At 38.5% G+C, this 23341-nt stretch overlaps 1 protein-coding gene across 1 annotated transcript; it reads right to left on the minus strand.

Moving 5' to 3' along the window:
- Positions 1-875: 875 nt before the first annotated feature.
- SH3GLB1 (SH3 domain containing GRB2 like, endophilin B1) lies at positions 876-22916 on the minus strand. The gene is made up of 9 exons (XM_082287467.1): positions 22743-22916; positions 19807-19948; positions 17158-17286; positions 16188-16321; positions 15705-15797; positions 8107-8196; positions 7528-7628; positions 2342-2573; positions 876-1348 (listed from the first exon to the last, which is right to left on the minus strand). The coding sequence occupies exons 1-9, from the start codon at positions 22812-22814 to the stop codon at positions 1241-1243; spliced, it is 1101 nt and encodes a 366-aa protein (XP_082143593.1). The 5' UTR covers positions 22815-22916; the 3' UTR covers positions 876-1240.
- Positions 22917-23341: the final 425 nt, after the last annotated feature.

Here is a 23341-nt window from a genome sequence, read left to right on the forward strand (position 1 = left end):
AGAAGCAGTTAGCTAAGGATTGGTACCAGTGTTCCCTGACAGCTAAAGCAGGCTTCTGTTAAAGTTACATTATCTGCAAGGAGAAGAATTTCCTTTTCAATGGACAGAGTTTCCTTCTACAAGTCCAACCCAATTAATTAAATATACTGAAATTAAAAGAAAGAAAGGAAAGTTCCCCTCACCTATACTTTTAAAATCTTTTTACAGCCTTAAAAATCTGCGACTTAGGAAATGCTAATGGGTGCAGTGTTTAGGAATGTTATTTTATTTACAAATAATACTACCTTTGATAAAGCCATTTTTAGATCCAAAACATTCTTTCCTTCCTGCATTGAAAGGAGATTCTCTTGCAAAGCAAACTGTCTAACACTAATTGAATCCAATCAGAACATGACAATGAACTGTTGCACAAGAATTGGGAATGCAGAATTTCATTACAACCTATACTCTGAACAAATGCATGCTCATCTATAGAACTATTTAAATGAAGGGAGACAGTGCATATTTGGTTAGCAAAATGCAGTGCTTAATTTAACATAAAGGCTAATTTGCAGTTGAAAGGATTTTTTAATTACTAATTAAACTGAATTAGACTCTTTTCTGGAAAGCAATTAAAGAAAAAAAATACAAGGCAAGGTTAAAAACAAGTCAGAATGCATGTCCCTAGTTTGTGCCAATCCACCTAGGTACAGTTTAAAATCTCAGCATACTGGGAACTTGCCTTAAGTTTTCAGAGGTGACTTAATACACGAGACACTCAGCAGAAGCCATGTGTGCCTCAGCATATCCGAGCTCCACAAGTGTTGGGAACAGAATCACACTGTTTATGTTCCACGTCGGTTTTGGTTATTCAAATAACATGCACTACACCTGCATCGGTTCACAATAAGTTTATTTTATGTGAAGAAAAGCTTTGCCATTAATGAAAAATTTCAGTAGAAAACAGTACCTCCTGCTTTCAATCTAGATTACTCAAAAGTAGAAGCTTGTATTAGTGAAAACTTCAGTAGAAACAAATCTGTAGGAAACGTTCTTGGCACATGAAGTAAAAGCTTTAAACACATTAAGTTTGAATAGAGTATTGACCGTGCAACCATGCTGGCAGAAAAGCCAGTTTTTAATGGCTGGTATTTGTCCCTCAAGACAATAACATGGAAGACACATAAACCTGCTTACATAACGTTAATTGTATATAAATATGGAGTTGCCATAATTGACAGTCTCTATTCAGGCCGACCATTTAGTTTAGCAGTTCTAAATAAGTAATAGGCACTTTGCCTTTCTGATTTCCCCTTTCACCCATCAGCCAGTCTGAATCCATGCCAGGGATACTGTACACTGTTATCACCTGAAAAAAGAGAAACACATTATTATAAACTTTGTTTGCAGGGAAGAGAGTTACAGTATATCTTCATGTGATTTCCAATGTCTTAGAATTGAGACTAACCAGGTTAAACAGAGCATTTAAAATGAGCATCCATAGAACATAACCTAATGCTCATAAAAATTATTTCACTGGCCCATGGAAAAGAATAGACACAGTAGTGTATTTTGAAGTACCTTTTTTCTGTTGAAATTCTATTCATTACAGTTTCTTTTCTATTATGTTTTATCTTTAAATCTTGTGTATCCACCCTCAGCCTTAACAGGCAATCTAAAAGAAACTTCTTTGGAGTGCATGACAGAAAGACAGATGGTGTTGATGTGCTCTATCTTCACAGAAAATCTGAGCCCACAGCTTCTATCTAAGTCACTCGCTAAATAAGAAAAGAGTCAAATAGAAATACTGAAGTAATGCACATTTAAAACCCCAAAATCTGATTTTTTTTTTCAGAATTTCTTCTTCATCATTAAGCTACAGTCACATTACCAGGTGAAACTCTGTTCCAGCACTGTGCTTCATCATCTATCTCCATCTGCTTTGCATACTCTCTGACTTATGACTGCAACTGAACCAGAACAGGAGTAAACACAACACAACCTTCACCATCAAAGCAAGCAGTAGTTGTATTTTCATATTCTTCCCAAATTGCAATATTCAACGTTTGAAAGACTAATCATATTGATCATAGTGCCAAAGGTGTGGTGAAAAGTAGACAGTAGGCCTGCATCTTGACTGTCTAGCAAATGTTCTTGCAAGCTAAGATGGTATAACAAATGTTGACTCTCACTACAGAATATTAGGATATATAGGTACAGGACAATGCTTCAAGGGTATTATTGAAACTTAATTTTAAAAAATCAACTACAAAAACTTTTTGATGTAGCACATCTTAATTGGCTATTCACAAGCATTCCCATTTTCACTTTCAAATGATCAAGGTAGATAGAAAACTCTTACCTCATCTGCAAGTAGTGATAATTCACTGCTGTTTGCAGCATCATAATCATAGAGAACTCTGGCTTTCCTGCTGCCACTTGATGACTTCAGTTCACTTAGGCCTGAAGTAACGATTGAGTTGCTTACTGAAGGCAATGAAGCAGAGGCTGAGGCCAAGACTGAGGGAGTAGAAACACTCTGCACAGGAGTTGTGGAAGACTGATTGTTGTTAGAGAGGAAAGTGGATGGAAAGCTGTGAGAGAAAAAAACAAGTCTTCTGAGTGAATCTGTTTTACACAGGGCATTATACATGCTCCCATGCCTAAACTAGCATTCTTATTTTTATCAGCAATAAACACCAGCAGATAGCAGTAACAGAATAGCACTGAGAGTTGTATGACATAAATAAAGATACTTGTTCCTGATAAGTAGCATAAATCAAATCAATATATTTAAAAAAAAAAATACTGCCACCTTAAAAAAACCTTTGAATCTGCCTCTTAAAAAAAAGGCAAAACCAAAAAAGCACTGTTGGTCAAACTTAATTCAGACTGTATTTTGATAAACATTTCTTTTGACAGCTCTGCCAGGAAAAGTAGCCTCCACCTCCTCCTGCTCATTCCTCAGTTATGTGGTTACACAAAAGATTGTGCTGACGAACCAGATCAGGGAAATATAATACAACTTAGAAACACAGCCTCCCTCTGAAAGCAAGAAAAATCACACAACTATTTCTGTAATCTAAATCAGTTCACTGATTCAGCTAACTTAGCGCTGTAAAACAAAAAAATTTTTTACAGTAAAAATCAACTTTTATCAACTTAAGCTCCTCATTTCTAGGTCAGGCTGCTACTTGCTCAGTGCCAGCCGTAGTGCTTGCCAGACCCTCCCATGAAGTCAATTAAATCCATTAACCTGGCTGGAAAAGAGGAGAAAAAAAGGGTATAATCTCCTACTTAGTTAATGAGCTCTGTCACAAAAAACTGTTACAAGTAACCAAGCAGATACAAGGGAAAGCACAGAATAACATGACTGAAACACTGAAGGAGCAGAAAGGAGAGCAAAGCAGCAAGAGATTTTGGGGCAGTGGAGTAGGAAGAACAGAACAGCAATGATGAGCTCTGAGACTATCTCATGTCACTCTGCCCCACATCCTGGGAGGCAGTTCCATGGCAGGTTAAACTTATTTAGCAGCTGATGTAGCAATTTCTTGTCCCTTTGCTACCTTACTTGGTTGTAAGGTAGAATCCAGACGAGTGTTAAAGAGTAGGTCAATGAAGGTTTTAAAAAAGGGCCAGCACCTAGGAGTTAGACTGAGTCATGATGACATGGAACTGTAATTGCATTTCTCTCCATTCTTTTGACCAGTGAATTCCTACATGTAACTTTCCTCATCAGTCCTTCTCCATAGATGCTTTTTCATAAACATCTAGGATATGGACATATTACCTCCTCCCTCCCTCCTTTTGTTTGCCTACTCTTTTGACATAAGATCTAGCACATGAACCCACCAGAAAACCGTCTGATCTCATCCCTTCCCACCTCTGCTCCCCAGTAAGATTCTTTCTGAAGGTGCTGTTCAGTGGCAACTTTACCCATGCAAATCCAGATCAGTATATTCCCATAATCATGCCTGCAACATTACTGGTGCTCGTATGACCATAAGGAGGAGCTGATGCAGGTAAAAACTAAACCCATCAACACAGGAACTAATTTTTGGCTCGTGACAATGATGACAGTGGAATTAATGTAGCTCAAATCTGCAACAGCTACAGCAGTCCTGCACACAAGGTTACAGGTTCACACTGTACTTAAACTGGTAAATGCACAGCGCCACTGAACAGGGCGGACCCACTCCAGTACCCCTTTTCCACATCAATGTTCATTCTCTATCATTTGAGTCAGATCTAGCAATCTGCTGCTTTTAATTCAAGAATCTGAACTAACCAAGTATTAGGAAAATTGCTTACTTGCCATGAGAACAGCTTTTTAAACATGTTCACTTTGCAGTCACGCAATTGTATCTGACTGAAGGGAAAGAGCAGTAGTGTAATATGAAGGACAGCACTAGCCCCTTGACAGTCACTGAATTGCGTGTAAAAATTGGGAAGACTTTCAAGACCCTGTTCTGAATTTAGTTAGCAGCTTACTACTGTGCAAAGGAGGAGGTCTCACTTCCCCCTCTGGTTTACCTTGACCCCACTTGACCATAACGAGCTGGTTCAACTCACCAAGCAGAAACTCCAATGCCACCAATTTTTTTTTTCATTTGCTAGATTAGTTTTTCAAACTAGTTCACCATATTCCCTGAACAAATCAAACAAGCAGAATAAAGGGAACCAAAACCAGGTCCCACATTTCTGTAGGTATAACTCAGCTGTGCCTCATGATGTATTTATTACTTGATTAGTGGGCATTCAACCAGAGGGATTTAATTTTAAATGACGATCAGCTGTTTCTCAATATTGCTAAATGACTGTTTAATATACTGCTAAACCTGTTCTCAGTTAGCACAGTAATTACTTGTAAGTCATTCTGCTCACTTCAAAGGGTCACTGGTTTGTACAGTCAGTGGAACAGAAAGCCAAAACTTTATAACCGCTCTGTCAATCAGTGGGGCATTAAGTGTCACTCTTTCTGCAAAGTCATATATAAAGCATTTTAGTGGAAGGCTTCAGCTATAAGGAGGTTGTCTGGTTTGGGTTGGTTTTTTGTTTTTTTCGTTTTTTTTTTTTTGAATACTTGAGTAACAGGAGGAATTTCCCAGCTTGTAGTGATGGATAATCTGAAAAAATAATTATGCCAAAGCTTACATTTGTCTGTCAGGGAAGCTGAGAAACTTCAGAGCAAAAGCAGTTATCAGAAGAAAAAAAGCAGCCAGAGTACCAGAATATTTGAAATAGATTTGTTTAGTTCATTCTGAGGAACTGAAAATAAAAAAGGGAGATTTGATTTAAAGAATCAATCCAGCCCCACAGGAGGGAAAGGCAGTACAGAGCTAAGCAGTTGGTGTTCCCTTGAAGCGAAACATCCATAAAAACATGTCTATTTATATAAAGAGAACTGAGTAAAACTCAGAACGGAGCTTCCCCCCACCTTTGGTACAGCTGCCTCTGGAGAGTACATCAGCTGACTGCTCAGCTTTGGAACTTGAATAGTCTCAACGTGAACTAGGAAGGGGTTTATGCCCCGGATTCTGACCCAGGTAAAACATAATATGCATCTCCTCTGAGAACCAGGTTTCTGTTTCAAGCAACAAACTAATCTCACTTAGAGGCTGAATGCCTTCGGTCCATCAACAACCTCAAAACGAAACTAAGTCCTTCACAGTTCTTGGCCTTCATGTGAGAATATTGCACAATACCATTCTTAGATATGTGAAAAGATGTGTAACTCAGCACTATGTGTTAACCAACACAGCACTGGCAGACACAAGCAAGATCTAGCTGAGCAGCCTAAGTTGTTTATTTGGTCTGTATCTGCCTGCATAACATAGGGAGCACAGAACAGAAACCCTACTCATCTGCTTATTTAATGCAAGTGCTACACACCACATCCCTATCAATGGAGACACTCTTCCAAAGCAAGGAGCATAACTTCAGACCCTGTCCCAGTGCTCTCTGTTATACTTCAGTGGGATTTCCTTGCACAAGGAAGGAAAGACACGCCCAAGATTTAATACCATAACTATTTTAATCCACACAGAAACTTCATTTCACTGTTAGAGGCATTTAGAATTCTGCAATGCTTCCATGCTTTTGGTCTTCTACCAGTCATAGTAATTTTATTAAAAATACTAGTAAGATCACAGCCACATAAAGATACATCCTTCTGTTTTCCTAAAGGCACTATTTTCTTCAAACGCACATTTTTATACCTGGTATCAGTTTACACAAATTTTAAACAAAGACAAGCTACACATCCTAAAGCAGAACTTAAACAGGAACATGTTCTTCCTTAGATTAAGGGTATTATGCTTAAGGCTTTCTATTTGGTAAATGCACTAGGATAAGAGCACATGTATAGTTGTGTAAATATATTTCACTTAATTTCTAATTAAAAAGTTCCTTTTCCTTCATACAGCAAATGTTGGTTTTCAAGCTTACAATTCTACAACTTGTATTTATGTGCTACCACATTTTATAGTTGAATATTTGGAATGTATTAGATTGGGATGTAACTTTAAGGGTGTAGCTTTTTTTTAGATCAAAGTTTTAAATACTTTAAACTACAGTTTACTAGTTTAAGGTCTTTTTCAAGACTTAAGAAAGCCTTTAAACTACACATTTAAACAAACTGAGGAAATCAAATGCCACAGGAAGTTGCAAGTCAGGAAAAGGATAAGACTCAAGAACACTTTTTACTTCCTTGTCAGGGAAAACATAAACAGAGATATCTCAGAGACAGTTACCTAGAACAGACACTACAGTAAACTTCTAAGTACAGACAATTCTTCAGTACATACACTCACGTAAATAACAGGATCTGTATAACTCTGAAACAGGCTGATTTGTGAAGAATTAGAATAGGGAAACTTTATGAAGTGTAACTATGCAGATCTCGCTACATTCTCACCAATCACACAAAAAGGGATTAAGAGAACAAACTAACGTCAGTTTCTTCTCTTACTTTAAAAATGCTAAACCCATGAAACAGTAAAACAAGATAAACTTGTTCATTCCACTGTGTGTGCTCTGGATAATAGATAGTATGAAGTAGATTTCCCCCTATACAGTATCTATGCTGGCAACTCAGTTAAGAGTGGAGAACAGGGTTTCATTGAAAATCAGATAATGACCTATAGCGAATTAAGAGGCAACAGGAATTTATAGGAAGTATAAAAACTTCTTCCACATTGCACAGCAGTCTAGTAGCATGAAGCTTAAGACAACTGAATGATTACAAATAAATCTCTAGAAATTCCTTTTTGTCACATTAAATGAGGTTACCAAGGGCTCACCTTCCTCTATTACACAATATATAAAATCTCAGTAGATCAACCCTCAAAAGGCATTAGTGCTGTGTGTAGGCTTAGGGAACTAGTTGCACTGGGTAATTACATATTAATTACCTGAGAACAGATTTACTTCCTTTCAGTCCAGCATGCCCGTGTGCTCATCACTGTTATACCAGTGTAAGTTTTCCTACTATTCATAAGCACTTACTAAAAACTGAGCTTTTTCCTGAAGTTTATACAGTACTACTACCTTCCAAGTTGTTTCTGGAGATCCAACATATATTGGTAACATTGTGCATAATAGGTCATCTGAGCTTCGACAAAGTCATTCAGACAGCGGAGATGATGTGCCTGTAACACAGCAAAGAATTCAAGTGTTTAGCCTGCAAGGGAACCATGCTGCCTTAGAAGGACTACACACCTCGTCAGGTGCTAATGCCAATAGTGGCACTTAGGGATAAACACCAGATGGGCATAGTGCCTGGATTTACCAGGTAAACACAATGAAATGTCACAAATATGAGCATACTCAAGCAAGCATTTTTTCCGTTTCAACACTCAATTGATCTGATGAATGGGAAGCTCGGTATAAAGAATGAAAATGAAAGGTCCTGCATTCTGAATGTTAATGGGAAAGTAAAGTTAAATTCAGTGGATACTAATTAAAAAAATTAAATTTAAAATTGAAAAAAATTAAAAATCCTTGTGGTTTGATGCTTTAATGCCATGAAGTGAAAACTCATACACCAGAGTTCCCAGGTAGTTTACTGCAGCTATTTTTAGAAGGTGCCCTGATACTGACTTTCCCCAACACCCTTTGGGTACTCACATGTGTGCTGCTGATTCCTTCCAGCAGCAGTCTGGTAATCTCTGCTTGACGGTCAAACTCACTCTGAGTAATTCGCACTTCCTGTTCAGACTAAAAGTAAGAATGCACATCAGGTACTGGTACAATGCTCTGTGCTACACGTGCCCACTGCGACAGTCCCGTCTGATGCAGAACTGCTCACACAAATGCATTCATCACAAGCTCAGGTGTTTGAAATAGGCTTTTTCTTTGCAGATCTTTACTAGGCAAAAATAGTAATTGCATTCTGGGTTCAGAAATGTTGAGGCCCTGTGTACACAGCAAGCAGTTTTATGATCAGACACCTACTACATATGCAAAAGAAAGGCATTTCTTTGCCAGCAGTATTACCCCACCTCTCCCAATAACAAACCAAGTGTTCACTGGCATAACCATGTCTGCACCAGGGGTTTTGTCAACATACTAGTGGCAGCCAAGAATAATGTAATTTTTTCCTATACATCAACTTAACAGGTCACTGATGAAATAATTCAGGGTAAATCTCACATTATTTTTGCCAGGTAACTGCACAGCAATCAGCTGTACGTAAACCTTTGATGTTAAGTTTTATCACGATGTATCATAATTTAATGTCTTATACTGACCACCAAACTACTACAACTATTTCTGGAGCTTGTAATCAAGGAATCTTTGAAAATAAATAAATCTGAATTATACTAAATATTCTAATACTTGGTGTTACAATCAGAGTAAAATTTCTATTGAAATGATGTAATACAAGTTTCATATTTCAATAATTCAAACGTATTCCTTATATATAGGGAATATATATATATAAAAAACTATAACTATATATAGTTCTCAACAATTTTAAAGCAAGGTATCAGTGTTACACTGGTTTTAAATTACTTCAATATAGCACAGCCAAAATTACTTAAGAGTACTTTGGCAGCAGGGGGGGGAGGGGTGGGAATAGGGGTAAAGAAAAAGGGACACTAAACACACATACACAGAATTATGTGCTCTAATATCTAAGATGCATTGTTCCAAGACATAATGTCCTCAGCCTGGAATGTGGATTACCTTGCCTCAATGCTTATATTCATTTAGTGCCTTGTTTCTAAAAACAAACCCAAGGGCAAAAAATCTACATGAAGTCCAAGATGCAGCAGTTGCTATTCTCAACAAAGGAGGAAATATATTTTCAGGTTATACCAGTAAAACACTGGTTTCAAAGGCATTTTATGTGCTTGCAAACATTCTGTTCTTGCATTCAACTGATGTTAATCAGTATGAAAGTCACATGGAATCTCAGAAAAGAGCACAGAAGAATGATACAGTTACCTAAGAAATGTATTTCCATCTGAAGTCACTGCAGCTGGAAGGGCTTACACAGTAACTAAACAGTGAGGAAGCAGCTAGAGAGAACTGTGTGCTTCTTACTTGAAACTGAAAACAGTGTTTATATCAAGTTCCAAACTAATAAGTTTTCAAAGTTTTTTGAGGAAAGAATCTTTGCTTGGAATTTTCTGATTAAATCTGAATTAGTATCGGTGAAATCCATCTGTCAGTCTTTGAGAGAAATACAAGAACAAAGAGATGAAAAAAGCTAATCTGATAGCCGAGAGGGGAAGAAAAGCAGCATCTTAATTTTCTTTTAAAAAAACATCAAAACAATAAGTAAATCTTTTATCTGGAGAGAAATAGTTTTCTGTCGTGTTTCCCTGAACTCAGCAGTTGCTAATGTGTTTCTGTCTCCCTGTCAGGTAATTAAATACATGAGAATAGAAACTTACAAGACGGGGACATATCCATCAGAATAATTATATTTGTTTCAACAACATTCTAGCAAATCAACTACTTTCTGTAAGCAAAGGAAAAGCAAGTAATGTGGTAACACATATTAACATAGCCAGTACAGAGTGATTTAAAATGCATTTACAAAAGCCCAATGTACTGGTTTTATAGATTTACATGAACTAAATTACGTGACAATGTGTTTAATCAGTTTTGCCCACCCCTATTTTCAGTACAGCTAGGTGAACAGTAGCAGGACAGCATATCTATTCTACACCTTAGGATAAAGGTGAAAACCAGCTGACTTTTAACCTGAGAAGTTTATGGCCTCATCATCTTTGTTTCTGAATAGAGTTAAGAGCTCAAAAACACAAAATGAAACTTTCCAGCTGCAGCTGTACTGTGTTTTTAAGACCATTAAAAGGCCTCCCTAGGTATGTCTCATGAAGATCCCTCAAAATGGTACTTGCTCTGCAACGTCAGAATATGAGCCCAGGTTTTGAATCTGAGTATTCATACATAAATAATCTCCCCAGATTTCACATAGGAATACAGGAAATACTCTCAGAAATACTGTGCAATCCTGCAGCGAAGAGACAACAAATAAAAGCATATGAAATAAAATCACCCTCCTGATGTTGTTTTACTACACATGCTTTTAGTAAACACTGGTAGTGGATATATAGCTGTCCCTAGTATTTAATATTCCTTCTGAAATGCAGAGTTAGAGGAAGCTAAACTAAAGAAGGTTTGTCATTGCCACCATGCACATCTTTAATACTCTAACTCAAAAAACCGCAGCCTGTAATTGATCCAAAGATGACTGACGGGCTGAAATCTTTGACGGGAAGCCTCTTGTATTTAAACTGAAAACTTTTATGAATCTCCTCCTCCAACTCTCAAACACAGGACAGACTGCCTTTAGAAATGTGGATGGATTACTGCTCCGTTGGCAGTACATAATGTTGTAGTTTCTTCTCAATAGTCTCTGCTATTTATATACTAAATAAAAAAGGGAACCTCGAATTACATAATTTATTACAAGAGCTAGAGTTTTTAGTCTACTTTATGCTGTAGTTAAGCACTTTGTAGTATTTCTTCTTTCCAAGACACAATCTGTTAAGCTTCACTATCCTAAAATTGCTTGTCCTTGTCTCTGAAAAGCAAATAGCTTCAAGATGAGTTTTCATTACAACAGTATTCCTTTCCTGCCATTTTTTTCCCCAAAATAGGACCAAGTATGCAGACAGATTTGCTGCTTCCAAACGTTACTTTACTTAATTAATAAAATAATTCTCAAACTTTGGGATACAAGTTGACCTAAGGCTCCTTTCACAGTTAACCCCTCCTTTTACTTTAAATGCCTCCTTCCCTCCGAACTCACACTCATCCTCACTTGTTTGTACTATAACTCACAGAAAGTTGGAAGAGCAACTCCCACAACTCCCAAGATTTCACTTGAAGCTGCATATCCCCAGCTTCTCCCTACAACTCCGACAGCTGCCTAACTAGTTCCCCTTTAAAAACCACACTCCAACCCTGCTCTCCTTCTATTGACAAAATTTTAATTACCCCTCCTCTACAGAAATCCACTAAGAAATCCCTCCTTCACTGTTAGTGCACCCCCTCACAGCCTGTTGCCAATCCTGGTTTGGCAGAGCCAGTGAACCTAAGAACAGCCCTTCTCATGGCACTGGAGCAGCTATTCCATTAACTCCTCTGAATTTGTCCCTGTGCAAGGGATGGTATGGCAGAGAACACTGCAACCCCCATCCCAAGGCTAATGCTAAGTTTATAAACTAGCTTGCAGGCCAGGCGGAATTTTCAGATGTGCCTACCCCCTAACTTCAGCTGCTGAAGATGTAGTGACACTGAGAGGAAGGGTGGGATGTTCCATGTCCTGGGTAAAACTTGAAGATCACTGTTTTCAGGAGAGTTTAGATTACTAGACCCAAGTATTTCTGAAAATTCTCAAATAAGCTTGTTAACAGGATACCATACCAGTAAATTTTGAGAAAAGTCCTGTAGTTATCTTTCTATTGTATCTTGTCACATGAGAATCATATGGTACTGATACTAAATGACAGCCAGAAACAGCTTACTATAAAACAAACCCCAGGCATTGTTTTGCCCCTGCAGCCTGAAAGGCCCTGGAGAGGCCCAGTGTATTCTGATATAATGCATCAGGCTGCTAGCATCAGACTGAAATCAACAACATGTAATATTCTTTATTACAGCAGACCAGCACAAATTATGATTTCAGAAATCTGCAATTTTTTAATGGTTTACTTACTTTCGTCACTTCCTCAGCCCATATCTAGTCAGCATTAAGAGTGGGGGAGGAAAAAATAAAAACATACAAACTTAGACATTGGTGGTACTCCATTACAGTATGTAATCACACTTTGGCTTTTAACTACTTTTCTGTCCTGAGAACTTCACAGGGATTTGAGGAGTGCTACAAGTCAGTTGCCCAAAGCCCTTCATATACAATGAATCTATTGCGAATATGGATAGCACTACATCTGTGAAACAAGTTAGATACTGAAGAGAGAGTGACTTGTAGAATTCGTATATATTACAAGAATCTGCTTAAAACAAGCTACTACAACGCAAGACATAACTACTAAAAAAAATGACATGAATCAGACAGACTAAATTACCTTAGGAGGAACTTAAGTTACCTTAACGCGTTATAATAATGGAAAACTATGGAAAGCTATTATCATTTTTACACTGAAACAGATGAATGCTTTCTCTTGCTAATTTCATTACCAGTTTTCTATTTCACAAGCACTTTTACTGAAACCTAAATTTAATTAAAAATGCTACAGAGGTATCTCAAATTGAGTATTAGAGTAGTAGCAAGCAGCATAGCAAAATCATAGAACTGCAAGGGATTTAGTCTAAAAGTTAATTACTTCAGCTTGCTCTTCCAATTCCCTCTTGCAATGTTGTTCTTCTTTAATCTTCATCTTCTGCCATTGTAAGATGATGACACAATCAGTAGTAGGAAGAAATGTGTATAAAGGTTGCAGGAGCAAACTGTAACAAACAAGTTTATCCTGATAACCATTTTTCATCTGATCACAGATGAGAAATCTGGAATACTAAATTGAGATGAGACCCAATATGCTGTGCAGATCCAAAGCCCAACCAGAACAGGCTGGACAGCACAGTCTATGCTGTACATAGCTAACTGATCCCTTTCTCTTCCACTTTCACAACTATGGTGCTAAAACCAGCTGCACTAAGGAGTCCTTGCAACAAGTTTAGGATATATTGTACTCTAAGTTAAGCCATTAGCTTCTGTGACATTACTCAGTTGCAGTTCTTTGTAACACATTGCTTGAAGGGAATAATTTCTATATATTCCTGGCTGTTCTACATAATTCACTTGTACTCATATTAAAAAGATAGGAAAACTAAATAATTCCTTTCCTCCAATAGCTGAAAACAATTTCAGAATTGCAAAATCAACTCCTCTGTATCCTAAGTTTACATTCACAGAATCACAGAGATTAGAATATAATACTGTGTATTTCAAATACTGTGTATTTCAAATACTGTGTATTGCTGTACTGACATAAGCATATTTAGTGCATTATACCAATCCATTTTAGAATGGAAAACATCTGAAACAAGACCAAAATGAACTGGATAGCAAGAGGAAACATTTGACAGGAAAATGAATGAACACAGGAGGCCAACAAACCTTTAGCCATTTTACATGCAGCAAGTTGAGCATGTAAGAGACATTTACCATAATGTTATTCTCTTCAGGCTGAGAGGTGTTTAGTTGCTTAAATGTATAGATAAAAAACAAAAGCAAGTTACAACACTGTGAATATAGCAGGTAAATAGGTTAATGTCACAAAGCACTGCAAGTTTAACCAAGACTGTGAAGTGAATATAGGTAAACAGAACAGCTTAAATTTTGATTTTAAACACTGATCTAAGCTGTTGCAGTTGTACAGTAAGCATGGGACAAGTAATTTTCAAATATTATTTTTCCCAGTTATAAAAGTATGTAATATGTAGATAAAATGTATCACTTTAACCTGTCAAAGAAAATAGTAAAACATAAAAATTTGCATCATAACTCAACACACTTCACTAACCTATCAGTCCAGCCCTGTTTGTTAGGTTTCTTCCTTTATACATCAGGGAGCCAGCAGAATATGACCCATTTGCATCACACCTACATGCAGGTTAGTTCTCACTTCTATATTGCAGAGGATAAAATAGAGGAGCAATTTTTTTATTTCTGCTGGAATTCTACATTCTGGTACTTCTTTAACATGCACACTACTGTCAAAGTGTAATTAAAAATAAAGCATAGGCAAAATAGTGAAGAGGTTTAGAGTGTCATGCTCTTCCAGCACTAAATAAATACTTGTGCATAAAACTGCACACCTGCTGTATTGAATAGTTAGGATCAAGTAGCAGCAGCAGCAATTGGCACCAACCTCTGCATGACTGCACTGCTGATGGAACTAAAACTGAAGCATAATATATATACATTATTTTAATACTAGGCTCAAGGGGAACAATTCCTTATGGTCTTTTCATTGCTTTAGAACGTAAGGTACATACCTGCTACCACACTACAAAGGAAGCTAATAATAAAAACACTCTTTTTTCTAACTTCACTGTGAACAAAGTCAAGCAAAGGAATTGTTTATTCTCCAATGCTCTATCTTTTGCTTCTAAGTTGCACTACTTGCTGATCAAAACCCTTCTCTGTTCTCCATTGTTCATCTTACAAATTAAGAAAGCTTGACAAACAGAGAAGTAACTCTTTTTGCATAGAATTTGCGTAAGGGAAAAAATGCATGCACAGACTTAAAAATACAAATGGTTTAAATACACAGGGACAGTGTGCATGACATGGATTGAGACAAAAGAGCAGATCTGTCAGGTAGATTATGCTGGTTTTTAGATGGATCGTGATCCCGAAGATGCGAGACACTTTATTACCAAAGTTCAAGATGATGCCTCTGAGATCTTTCAGGACAAATGTCCATTTGGAAAAGCCAGCAAAATCTGACAGTCCTTCTTCTGCCTCTCCATCATGTACACTGTCCCTGTGTATTTAAATTGTCTGGATTTCTTTATTTGCATGACCCCTACTGTATTAACCCTTATCGGAAAAATCACTCCACTGTCCATCATTAACTGCTGCACTTTTAGGAATGCAGTCAAAAAGACAGCTATGAAGGTACTGTAAATATATCCTGATGAAACTACATGCAGTCAACAGTCTATTCCTTCATTTAGAGCATATTAAGAGTTTAAAAAGCAGTAACTTTTTTGTTCCAATTTAATCTCCTTGAACAAGCATTTTTTGAGGGACTCAGAAGTGATATGAATTAAAGAGTCTCACCTCTGTTTGGTGGTGTGAAATAGTAAGCAATAGATAAACCACAAATATTTTTGACATAGAGAAGTTAAGTATAGATAGGTTTATCAGTTGAAAGCAATTATATATATGCTTCAACATTTGCAGAGATTCAAGCATTTGTATTTAAACCCATATTGGCAGGTTGTAGCAAGTAATTTTTTAGCAGTATAGGCTCATCTAGCATACAGCAAGAAGAGATAAGCAAGTTCAACTTGATGGAATATTTAAAAGTAGAAGACTAACACCTTAATCAGCAACTCACTTCCATTTCCTTGTGTTCCACTAAGGCATTTCTTACAAAAGTATCTAGAAAAACAACCAGGGTAAGAAGCTAGGACTGGAAACATAACCAAGCAGTCAAGATGATATCAGTAAATCTGAAAGTTATGGACAAACTCAGAAAAAACCCTCTACTTACTGCAGCTCGAGCTTCTGCAACTTTTGCCTTCTTCAGTCTGGTTTTTGCAGCATCCAAATCCAGTCTTTTATTTTGTAACAGTTTACGTTCTTTCTGAAAGCGAGTTAGGTTAGTTTGTGAGAATGGGTACACACACTCACAAGCAAAAGACTATCTACTTGGAAATGCTTTTAACAAAGTAGCATATAAAAAAAAGTTCTTCAGTTGAAGAGAGAGAGAGAATTAGATCCTAATTATTCTCACACAGTTTATACTCAATATGCATACTTCTAATAGAACAATACCTACCAAACAAATGTTTTAATCATTAGTTTGTTTTTACCTTGGCAAAAGAACAGAAAATACACCAAAGGCACAAATTTCACTTGAATTTTTCTATATTACCCCAAGGAAAGTAATAATGTACCATTATCTACTACTATCTTTTGAAGACTGACAGTTACAATTGGTGTAAAATACTGAAGAATATACAATTCAACTTACAGTAATAGTCTTGTAGTCTCCTTCAATAAAGTTTCTTAGGGGAGTGAGAAAGTTTATAGCAGAAGTTTGAATTAGTTCTCTGTCTGCTGTCCCAATTCGCTTTTGTGTTTCTCCACATTTAATGAGTGCATTTCCTGTAAAGGAAAAAATGTTAGTCATATGGTTCAGGCAGGAGGTTAACAAAACAGGTTGCTACAGTCAGGAAAGTTTAGGCCAGCAGTTTGAAATATAATCCAATGCCATGACCAGGGCCTTCGAAAGGAAAAAAAAAAACCAACAAAACCAAAAAAACCTCCAAAACAAACCAAACACCAAAAAAACCCAACATAAAAACAAGCAAAAACCTCACACCAAAATAAACAACCACACAAACACCAAGCCAAACCATTTTTATTATGAACAATCACAGGTCAAGGCAAGATTTCAATGAGAACACATTGTAGAAATATCAAATAGAGTTGTACTTACAGGCATACTGTAAAAATATTAGAGATAATACCCCCAACCATCCTGTCATAGGTATATAAATTTACTAGAGAAGGAATAAAATTTAGACTATGTTCCACACTATTACCCTTATCAAAATATTATATATTAAGGAAAGCAAGAATACTGTAGAGAGGTTTCTTACCACAGAAGTCAATTTCAGGTAACATTTTCACCCCAAACAACAAATAAAATCAATAAATACTGTCAGATGTGCAGATGTGTTCCTTTAACAAGGAAACTAAACTCCAAAATTAGTTGTTCTGGTAAGATAATTATCCATCCATGAAGATGGATACCATTCCAACCACAGGTTCTGTTTCTAGATTTGAATAGAAACCGCATCATTGATCTCCTAAAGCTCAGTTATACAGCAAGTCAACTCTAACTGATACAAATGTCATTAAACTGTTTTATCTAGAGGAAGAGAAGAAATGTAATTTTATATTGTTAAAAAAGCCTGTATCTGTATTTTACTTCTTACCATAGGCTGTTCCTGGGCCAAATTCATTCCCAGCATCAATCATATACTGGCCTAGTAACTCCGGATTATTCATCCGACTTGGTGCTTTGCGGTCCAGCTTCTCATAGACAAATTCTTCTATTCTGGCATCTAAAAAATGTTTATTTGAAATAATTACTGTCATTCAAAGCACAAGTCAGAAAGGGAAACAAACAAACAAAAAAAGAATTTCAAAATCCAGCTATTAAACTCAACGTTAAGTGAACAATGTTAAACTGAAGATCCTGTTCTTGGAAACAGACTGTATTCCATGTTTGCCATGCCATGTTCAAATATTTGAGCCATATGGGAAAGTGAAAAATTATACTTTTCTTCTCCTTTAGCATAGTTATACAGCTTTTCAGAATTTCATCAGAAGTCTTCACAGTAAGAGCAATAACAGAACACCTCTCCTTAAAAAAACCAAAGTCTTTTATTCCCCCTCCAGAAAAAAATCATCAAAATTGCTCACTAGAATTAGCAGTGTAGGAATTAAGTTCAACAGCTACTGTAAGTTCCCTATTAAGATATTCTGAAAGTTTGATAGCCCCAGAAATTATATCCTCTTTCCTATACCCCATGCTCCCTTGAAACACTCTGAAAGAAACCATTAAAAGATATTAGAAAATGTTTCATTTCGTATTCCCATATTTTTTTAGTTTGGGCAACAAAACTATCAGAAAAACTTGTTGAGACTATGTGAGCATTACTACCCATCAAACATAATACTAAGCCACAGTGAGCTCCTTAGGTGGAAAGGCCTCACGCACCTAAACAGGAACTCTGTAACTGAAAAAGCAAATTCCTCAGACACAATACCAAATTTCTCTGACCAACTGCTTCTGTTTCCCATCTAGTTGTACAGTTGGTATGAACTAGTTTCAGCCTGCAATAGTACAGTCAACCACAAAGAAGCTTTCCAGTGAACAAACCTGCCACTTTAATACTACTTGTTAATTAGACAACTTTCAACAGCAGTGGAATAACTAACTAGTTTCTTGTGAAGGTCACAAAAATTAATCTAAGATAGACAATTATGGGTACCATTCCCTGGCCACAAGGGTGAATCAAAAAGAATCAGAAGTTATTTGTTTTCGTTACTCAAGTCATAATATTTATGTTTTACTAAATCACAAAAGAACAGAAAAGTAATCTAAAATTACTGGACTATTACATGGGTCTGATCTATAGGTACAATTATAAATGGGATTGAAACTCATTTTTCCTCCCCCAGACAGGCTCACTCCATTAACAACCACCAAAAGCAGCTCTCCAAACAGCTGAAGTTACATTCATAAAGACCACTGCTCAACGCTGAGTATTTTTAGCCATCAGAAAATGGACTGGTGAGCAGAACTGAGATACTACCATATATTACCCTTGCAATGAAACTTCTTTATACACTTCCACTAGCCTCCAGTTAGTGCTTCAATATTCTAAGCTTACAAGTTTCTGAAAAAGTCTAATGCATATTATAAATACTGAATTGAATGAAAAAGACAACTATTCCCTCTGGCCTAGACAGAAGTAGAAATTTGAGCTAGAATATTCTGCAAGTTCTACTACATCCTTCCCACAGGTTTAGTTGGTTTATTCTTGAAATACTGTTTTCATGGAACTGAAAGATGCAACACACTTCGTAAGTAATACTTTAAACATCTCTGTAATAAAGAATTTATCTACTTGGCATTAGAAAAGTGTTAGCAGTATCTATGATTTACCTTTACTAATAAACCCTAGCTCAGTATGTCACTACAAGGAGAATATTTATGCTTTCAGTGCAGAGGTAGTAGCAGTATTGTAATTTTATCATTTAAGCAAACCTAAAGGAGGTTTAGATTTTTTCAGTAAAGTAATTCACCCACTGACTAGATACCAGGTCTTGACTTAAAATCTAGATCTATGCACTAAGCAAATTCCTACAGCTCCAAACTCTAGTACAACTGGAGGATGACTCTGAAGCTGATCTCCTCAACATTACTACTCATAGCAGCAATTTCAGAAAGAAATAAAATTAACACACCATAAAACTTCATTTCTTCTGCCCACATTTTTTTCTGTTACTGTTACAGTAAGAGACTCAACAGTGATGAAATTGTATTTGACACTTTTTTGTACTGTACAAGTAGGGTATTAATTCTTAGTAATGGAATTGTTAAAGACAGGTATTTTAGTTCATCTTGCCTGCTTCGAGCTGATTTGTATTGTGCTGGGAGTTTAAGTAAGGAAATAGTAATTAAGTTTCTTGAACCATTGTATCTACCTCATGAAGAACTTCAGAGTACTTACAGCTACCCAAGATACCTGGAATTAGAGTGGGAAATTCAATTAAACAGTAAACAATTCAAAAAATCCATCAACCTGAGACTGAGCAGAGTATGGAACCAATACAACAGTTTAAAAAGCTCTGTATAAAGTTTTCCCCATTTGAAAGGTTAAGGAAGTACCAGCAATTGGTAGTGTCTCCAATTCTTACCAGCTCTTCAAAAAGTGCTTTCCATTACTGCAGCCTTCAGATTTTAAAACTGCTATATTTTGTCCTAACTTACGCAATAGTTATTGCAGTAAATACTTACACTGGCATATCTACTAATTCAAAAGTTGAAAACAAAAACCTGAAGGGCTCCTTACTTGGATTTGGCTGCAATAATACTTCTGTTTGCTTCATTATTTTTTCTGTCCACAATTTAGTGCATTCTGCTTTGCTGAGAAGGTTCTCCAGATGAGCATCCAGTTCTGTCTTCTCTGCTTGACCAAGCTTTTCTTCTGTGAACTGCAAGTTAGGTTAAAAATATTCAAGTTCATAGAAATAATTTTCCAGGAGAAATTTAAAACAGTCACTTATATTAGCTTGAAGATGACATCTTAAAAGATATCACCATTACCCAGTCATCAATAAAAATCTAAGGACAAATTTGAAATGTATTAAGTTCACCAACACATCTATACTATCAGGTAAAAAAAGGGGCAGGAGGATGTTAATTAGACCAAGATGAAAAAGGTAATTTATAATATTATGAAGAAATCCTGTGCTCAACTTGATACTGAGAATTCTCACATGAAGCATTTTGTCCAACTTTGCATTGTGTTTTAAAACATAAACCAAAATGAAAGAAAGTCCAGAGGTAATAAAGAAAATTAAAAGATAACTTCAATCTTGTATATTTAGTAATTGTTTGTAAATTCTCCCAGTGTAAAACCTGAAGACAAAACAGATTCCCACTGCAGCTACCTTGAATATATAGAAAAAAATGTCCTGTCTGGAGGAAACAGGACAAAAACAGGGAGTTTAATCTTCAGTAAGAAGATTTAAAATATAATTAGACATTAAAGAAAGCTTCTAAAGAAAAGGATTAAAAGCTAAAACAAACTTTCTTGGGAAGTTGTGAAATACATATCTTTGGGGGTGGGGGGGTCTTTCACTTTTTAGAATAAGACAAATCAGTGTTTGATAAACTGTTTACATATAACTGATCCTGTTATTCCTTACAGAAACAGTAAGATGACCTCTGCTGCTCTCGTCCAAGCTGTGACTTCAGTGAAGTACAGTATAACTTCATTTAGCCAGATAAATCCATCAGACAATTCATTTCACTTGATACAAAATTCATGCCAAGTCTTACTAATCCACAAGCATTTTGTTCTTCAATCCCAGACAGGGAGAAGCTACACGTTTCACATCAGGGAACCAAGCTAAGCCGGAAGTGAGGGCTTTGCCCGCCTCTCTTCATAGCAGTAGTTCCTCACAATGATGATCTCATCCCTTGACAGCCCGTAGTTCAAAGTCAGGCATTTTCAGGAGAATCTCTCTTATGATTAAGACTCTAACAAATTTACCAATTAGAAACTTAAAACGACTGGAAACATCCTGACTGTCCAACTTCATTCTTAACAAGTTCTTTGGTGGCCAGTAAGAAACAGAATACAATAGAGGTAAATTCCATTGTCCAAGTTTGTTTTCATTTCCACATGAAGATTAACCAACTTTGATAGCATGCACATCTTGATAAATGCTTCTGGCATTTGCAGTTCTACATAAAAGCAAACTGCATTCATGAGAAATTAAGCTGCCATATAGGGAAGAAGGGAATTTATTCATGGATGTACTACTACTACTGTTCAAAATGCTTTTAAAACTATGCCAGGTGTTCTCAAAAACTTTGTACTGATTCATTACAATACAGTAAAAATAGTTCTGGAATTATTCTTTACTATTACAGACAAAAGTATTTGTATACAAAGTTATTAATATTTCCTATTAATATTTCCATAGATCTTCTCAGCAGTGTGAAGATTGCTTAGTGAAGACCATAATTTCACATACAGACTTAAATTAAATCACAAAGTCCCATCACAAGATCTTATAATGAAGGGTGAAACTGCATCTCCTTTTTTTTCCCGTGTCCAACAAGAAAAAAGAAAGTGAAGGCTGGAAAGGAAGAGTCGGTCTGGGAAGCAGGTAGACCTGGAAGAAGCCAGGAGTAGTGGGGGAAGCATGGAAATACCTCCATCACAAAGAGAAGCCACAATGACTGCTCTAAGTTCATTTAAATTTGAACAACAATGTTTTTTGAAGCGTTTGCATTTTCAGAGCTCTGCTGTGCTGCTGATCACTGGTTCTGCTTGAATATTGAGATTTAGGGCAATACATCAGACCAGATAACAATGCTAATCACGTTCCAAACCTGACTGTGACCCAGCGAGAACTCGCAAGAACCCAAAGTGGATTACTATACACTGCTTGGATGTCCGTCTCCATAGAGGAGATCTGTTCAAGTTTGATTATATAAACAAAGGTGATTACGGCTCAAGACAAGCGCTAAGGAACAAAAGACAGTTATAGTGCCCTTACTGCGAAGAAAGGGGAAGACCGAATCGCAGACAATGGGCTATCAAACAAGCTTAAAAACGATACGAAAGGTAAAACAAAACAAAAAGCCTAAGCAGACACATACCGGACTTTGATGTGTCACATCAGACCTCGACTTTTACCGATCAGGCAGCGATAAGGACACATTTCTAGCAGCCAGTAAAACCCAGCTGCTTATTTCAAGCAAGACACACCTTTGTCCTTTACATGCACAAAGTCCGGCAGTATCTCCCGGCAGCCGATGCCTGCGCACCTCGTCCCCCCCAGTGCTGGCGCCTTCTCCCCTCTTTGCCCGTCTGACCTTGGGCTGTCTCGCCCCCGCCAGGCCCCCGAGGCTGCTGTTGTACAGCCAGCCTGGCGAACCGCCGGGCCTGCCCAGCCGCGGCCGAAGGGGCCGGCTGGAGGAAGCAGCTCGCAGCAGCCCATCGCCACCCAGCCCGGACACTGCTCCGGCCTCGCCCCCGCCGGCGCAGCCGGTCCTGGCGCTCCCTCCGAGCTGGGAGCCCACGGCGGGCCCGGCCCCTCCCGGCCCCCGGGGCGGAGCCGAGCGCCCCAGCCAGCGCCCCGCGCCGGGCCCAGCGGCGGCGGCCCAGCGGAGCCACCCGCGGCCTCGGCTCCAGCTGGGGCGTCCCCGGCTGCGGCTGCCCCGGCAAAACCTCGTCCCGGCGAGGCCCCAGCAGAGGCGGACGGTCCGTACCTGCACGGCACGGCTCAGGAAGGTGCCCGCGTCAGCCGCCAGCTTCTTCACATTGAAATCCATGATGTTCATCTTGGGCGGGGGCGCTGACTCAGCCCCGGCACCCGCAGCGGCGACGGCCGCTCCGGCCCGTCCCTGTGGGAGCCGCCGGGGGCGGTGCCGGGCCCGGCCCGGCCGCAGCGGATTGGCGGGGCCGCGGCGTCAGCCCAGGGCCCGGATCGGCCGGGTGAGCGGCGCCGGCGGCCGCCCCGCCCCGCCCCGCCCCGCCCCGGCCCCGCTCCGCCCCGACCTCCTTCCTCCCCCAGCCCCGGTCTGCCTCGCCCGGGCCCCGGCCCCGGCCCGCGCTGAGGGGATGGCGGGCGGGGTGGAAGGGGAGGGTTGGCCCTGGTGGCCCGTCAGAACCTTCGTCCCGGGCAGCCCAGGGTTTCGGGGCTGGGTCAGCCCGCCCGCCAGCCCTGGGCTAGGGAGACTCTCGGAGCCGGCCGTGGCCTTTGCCGTAAAGAGTCCCTAGCAGGGTGGGCGGCACCGACAGAGCCCGCTCGGGCGGGCGGAGGTGGCCCCACGGGCACGTCTGTCCGCGCTCCACGCGTGAAAATCCT

Source organism: Coloeus monedula, assembly GCF_965178545.1.
Source record: "Coloeus monedula genome assembly, chromosome: 9".
Lineage (NCBI taxonomy): Eukaryota > Metazoa > Chordata > Aves > Passeriformes > Corvidae > Coloeus > Coloeus monedula.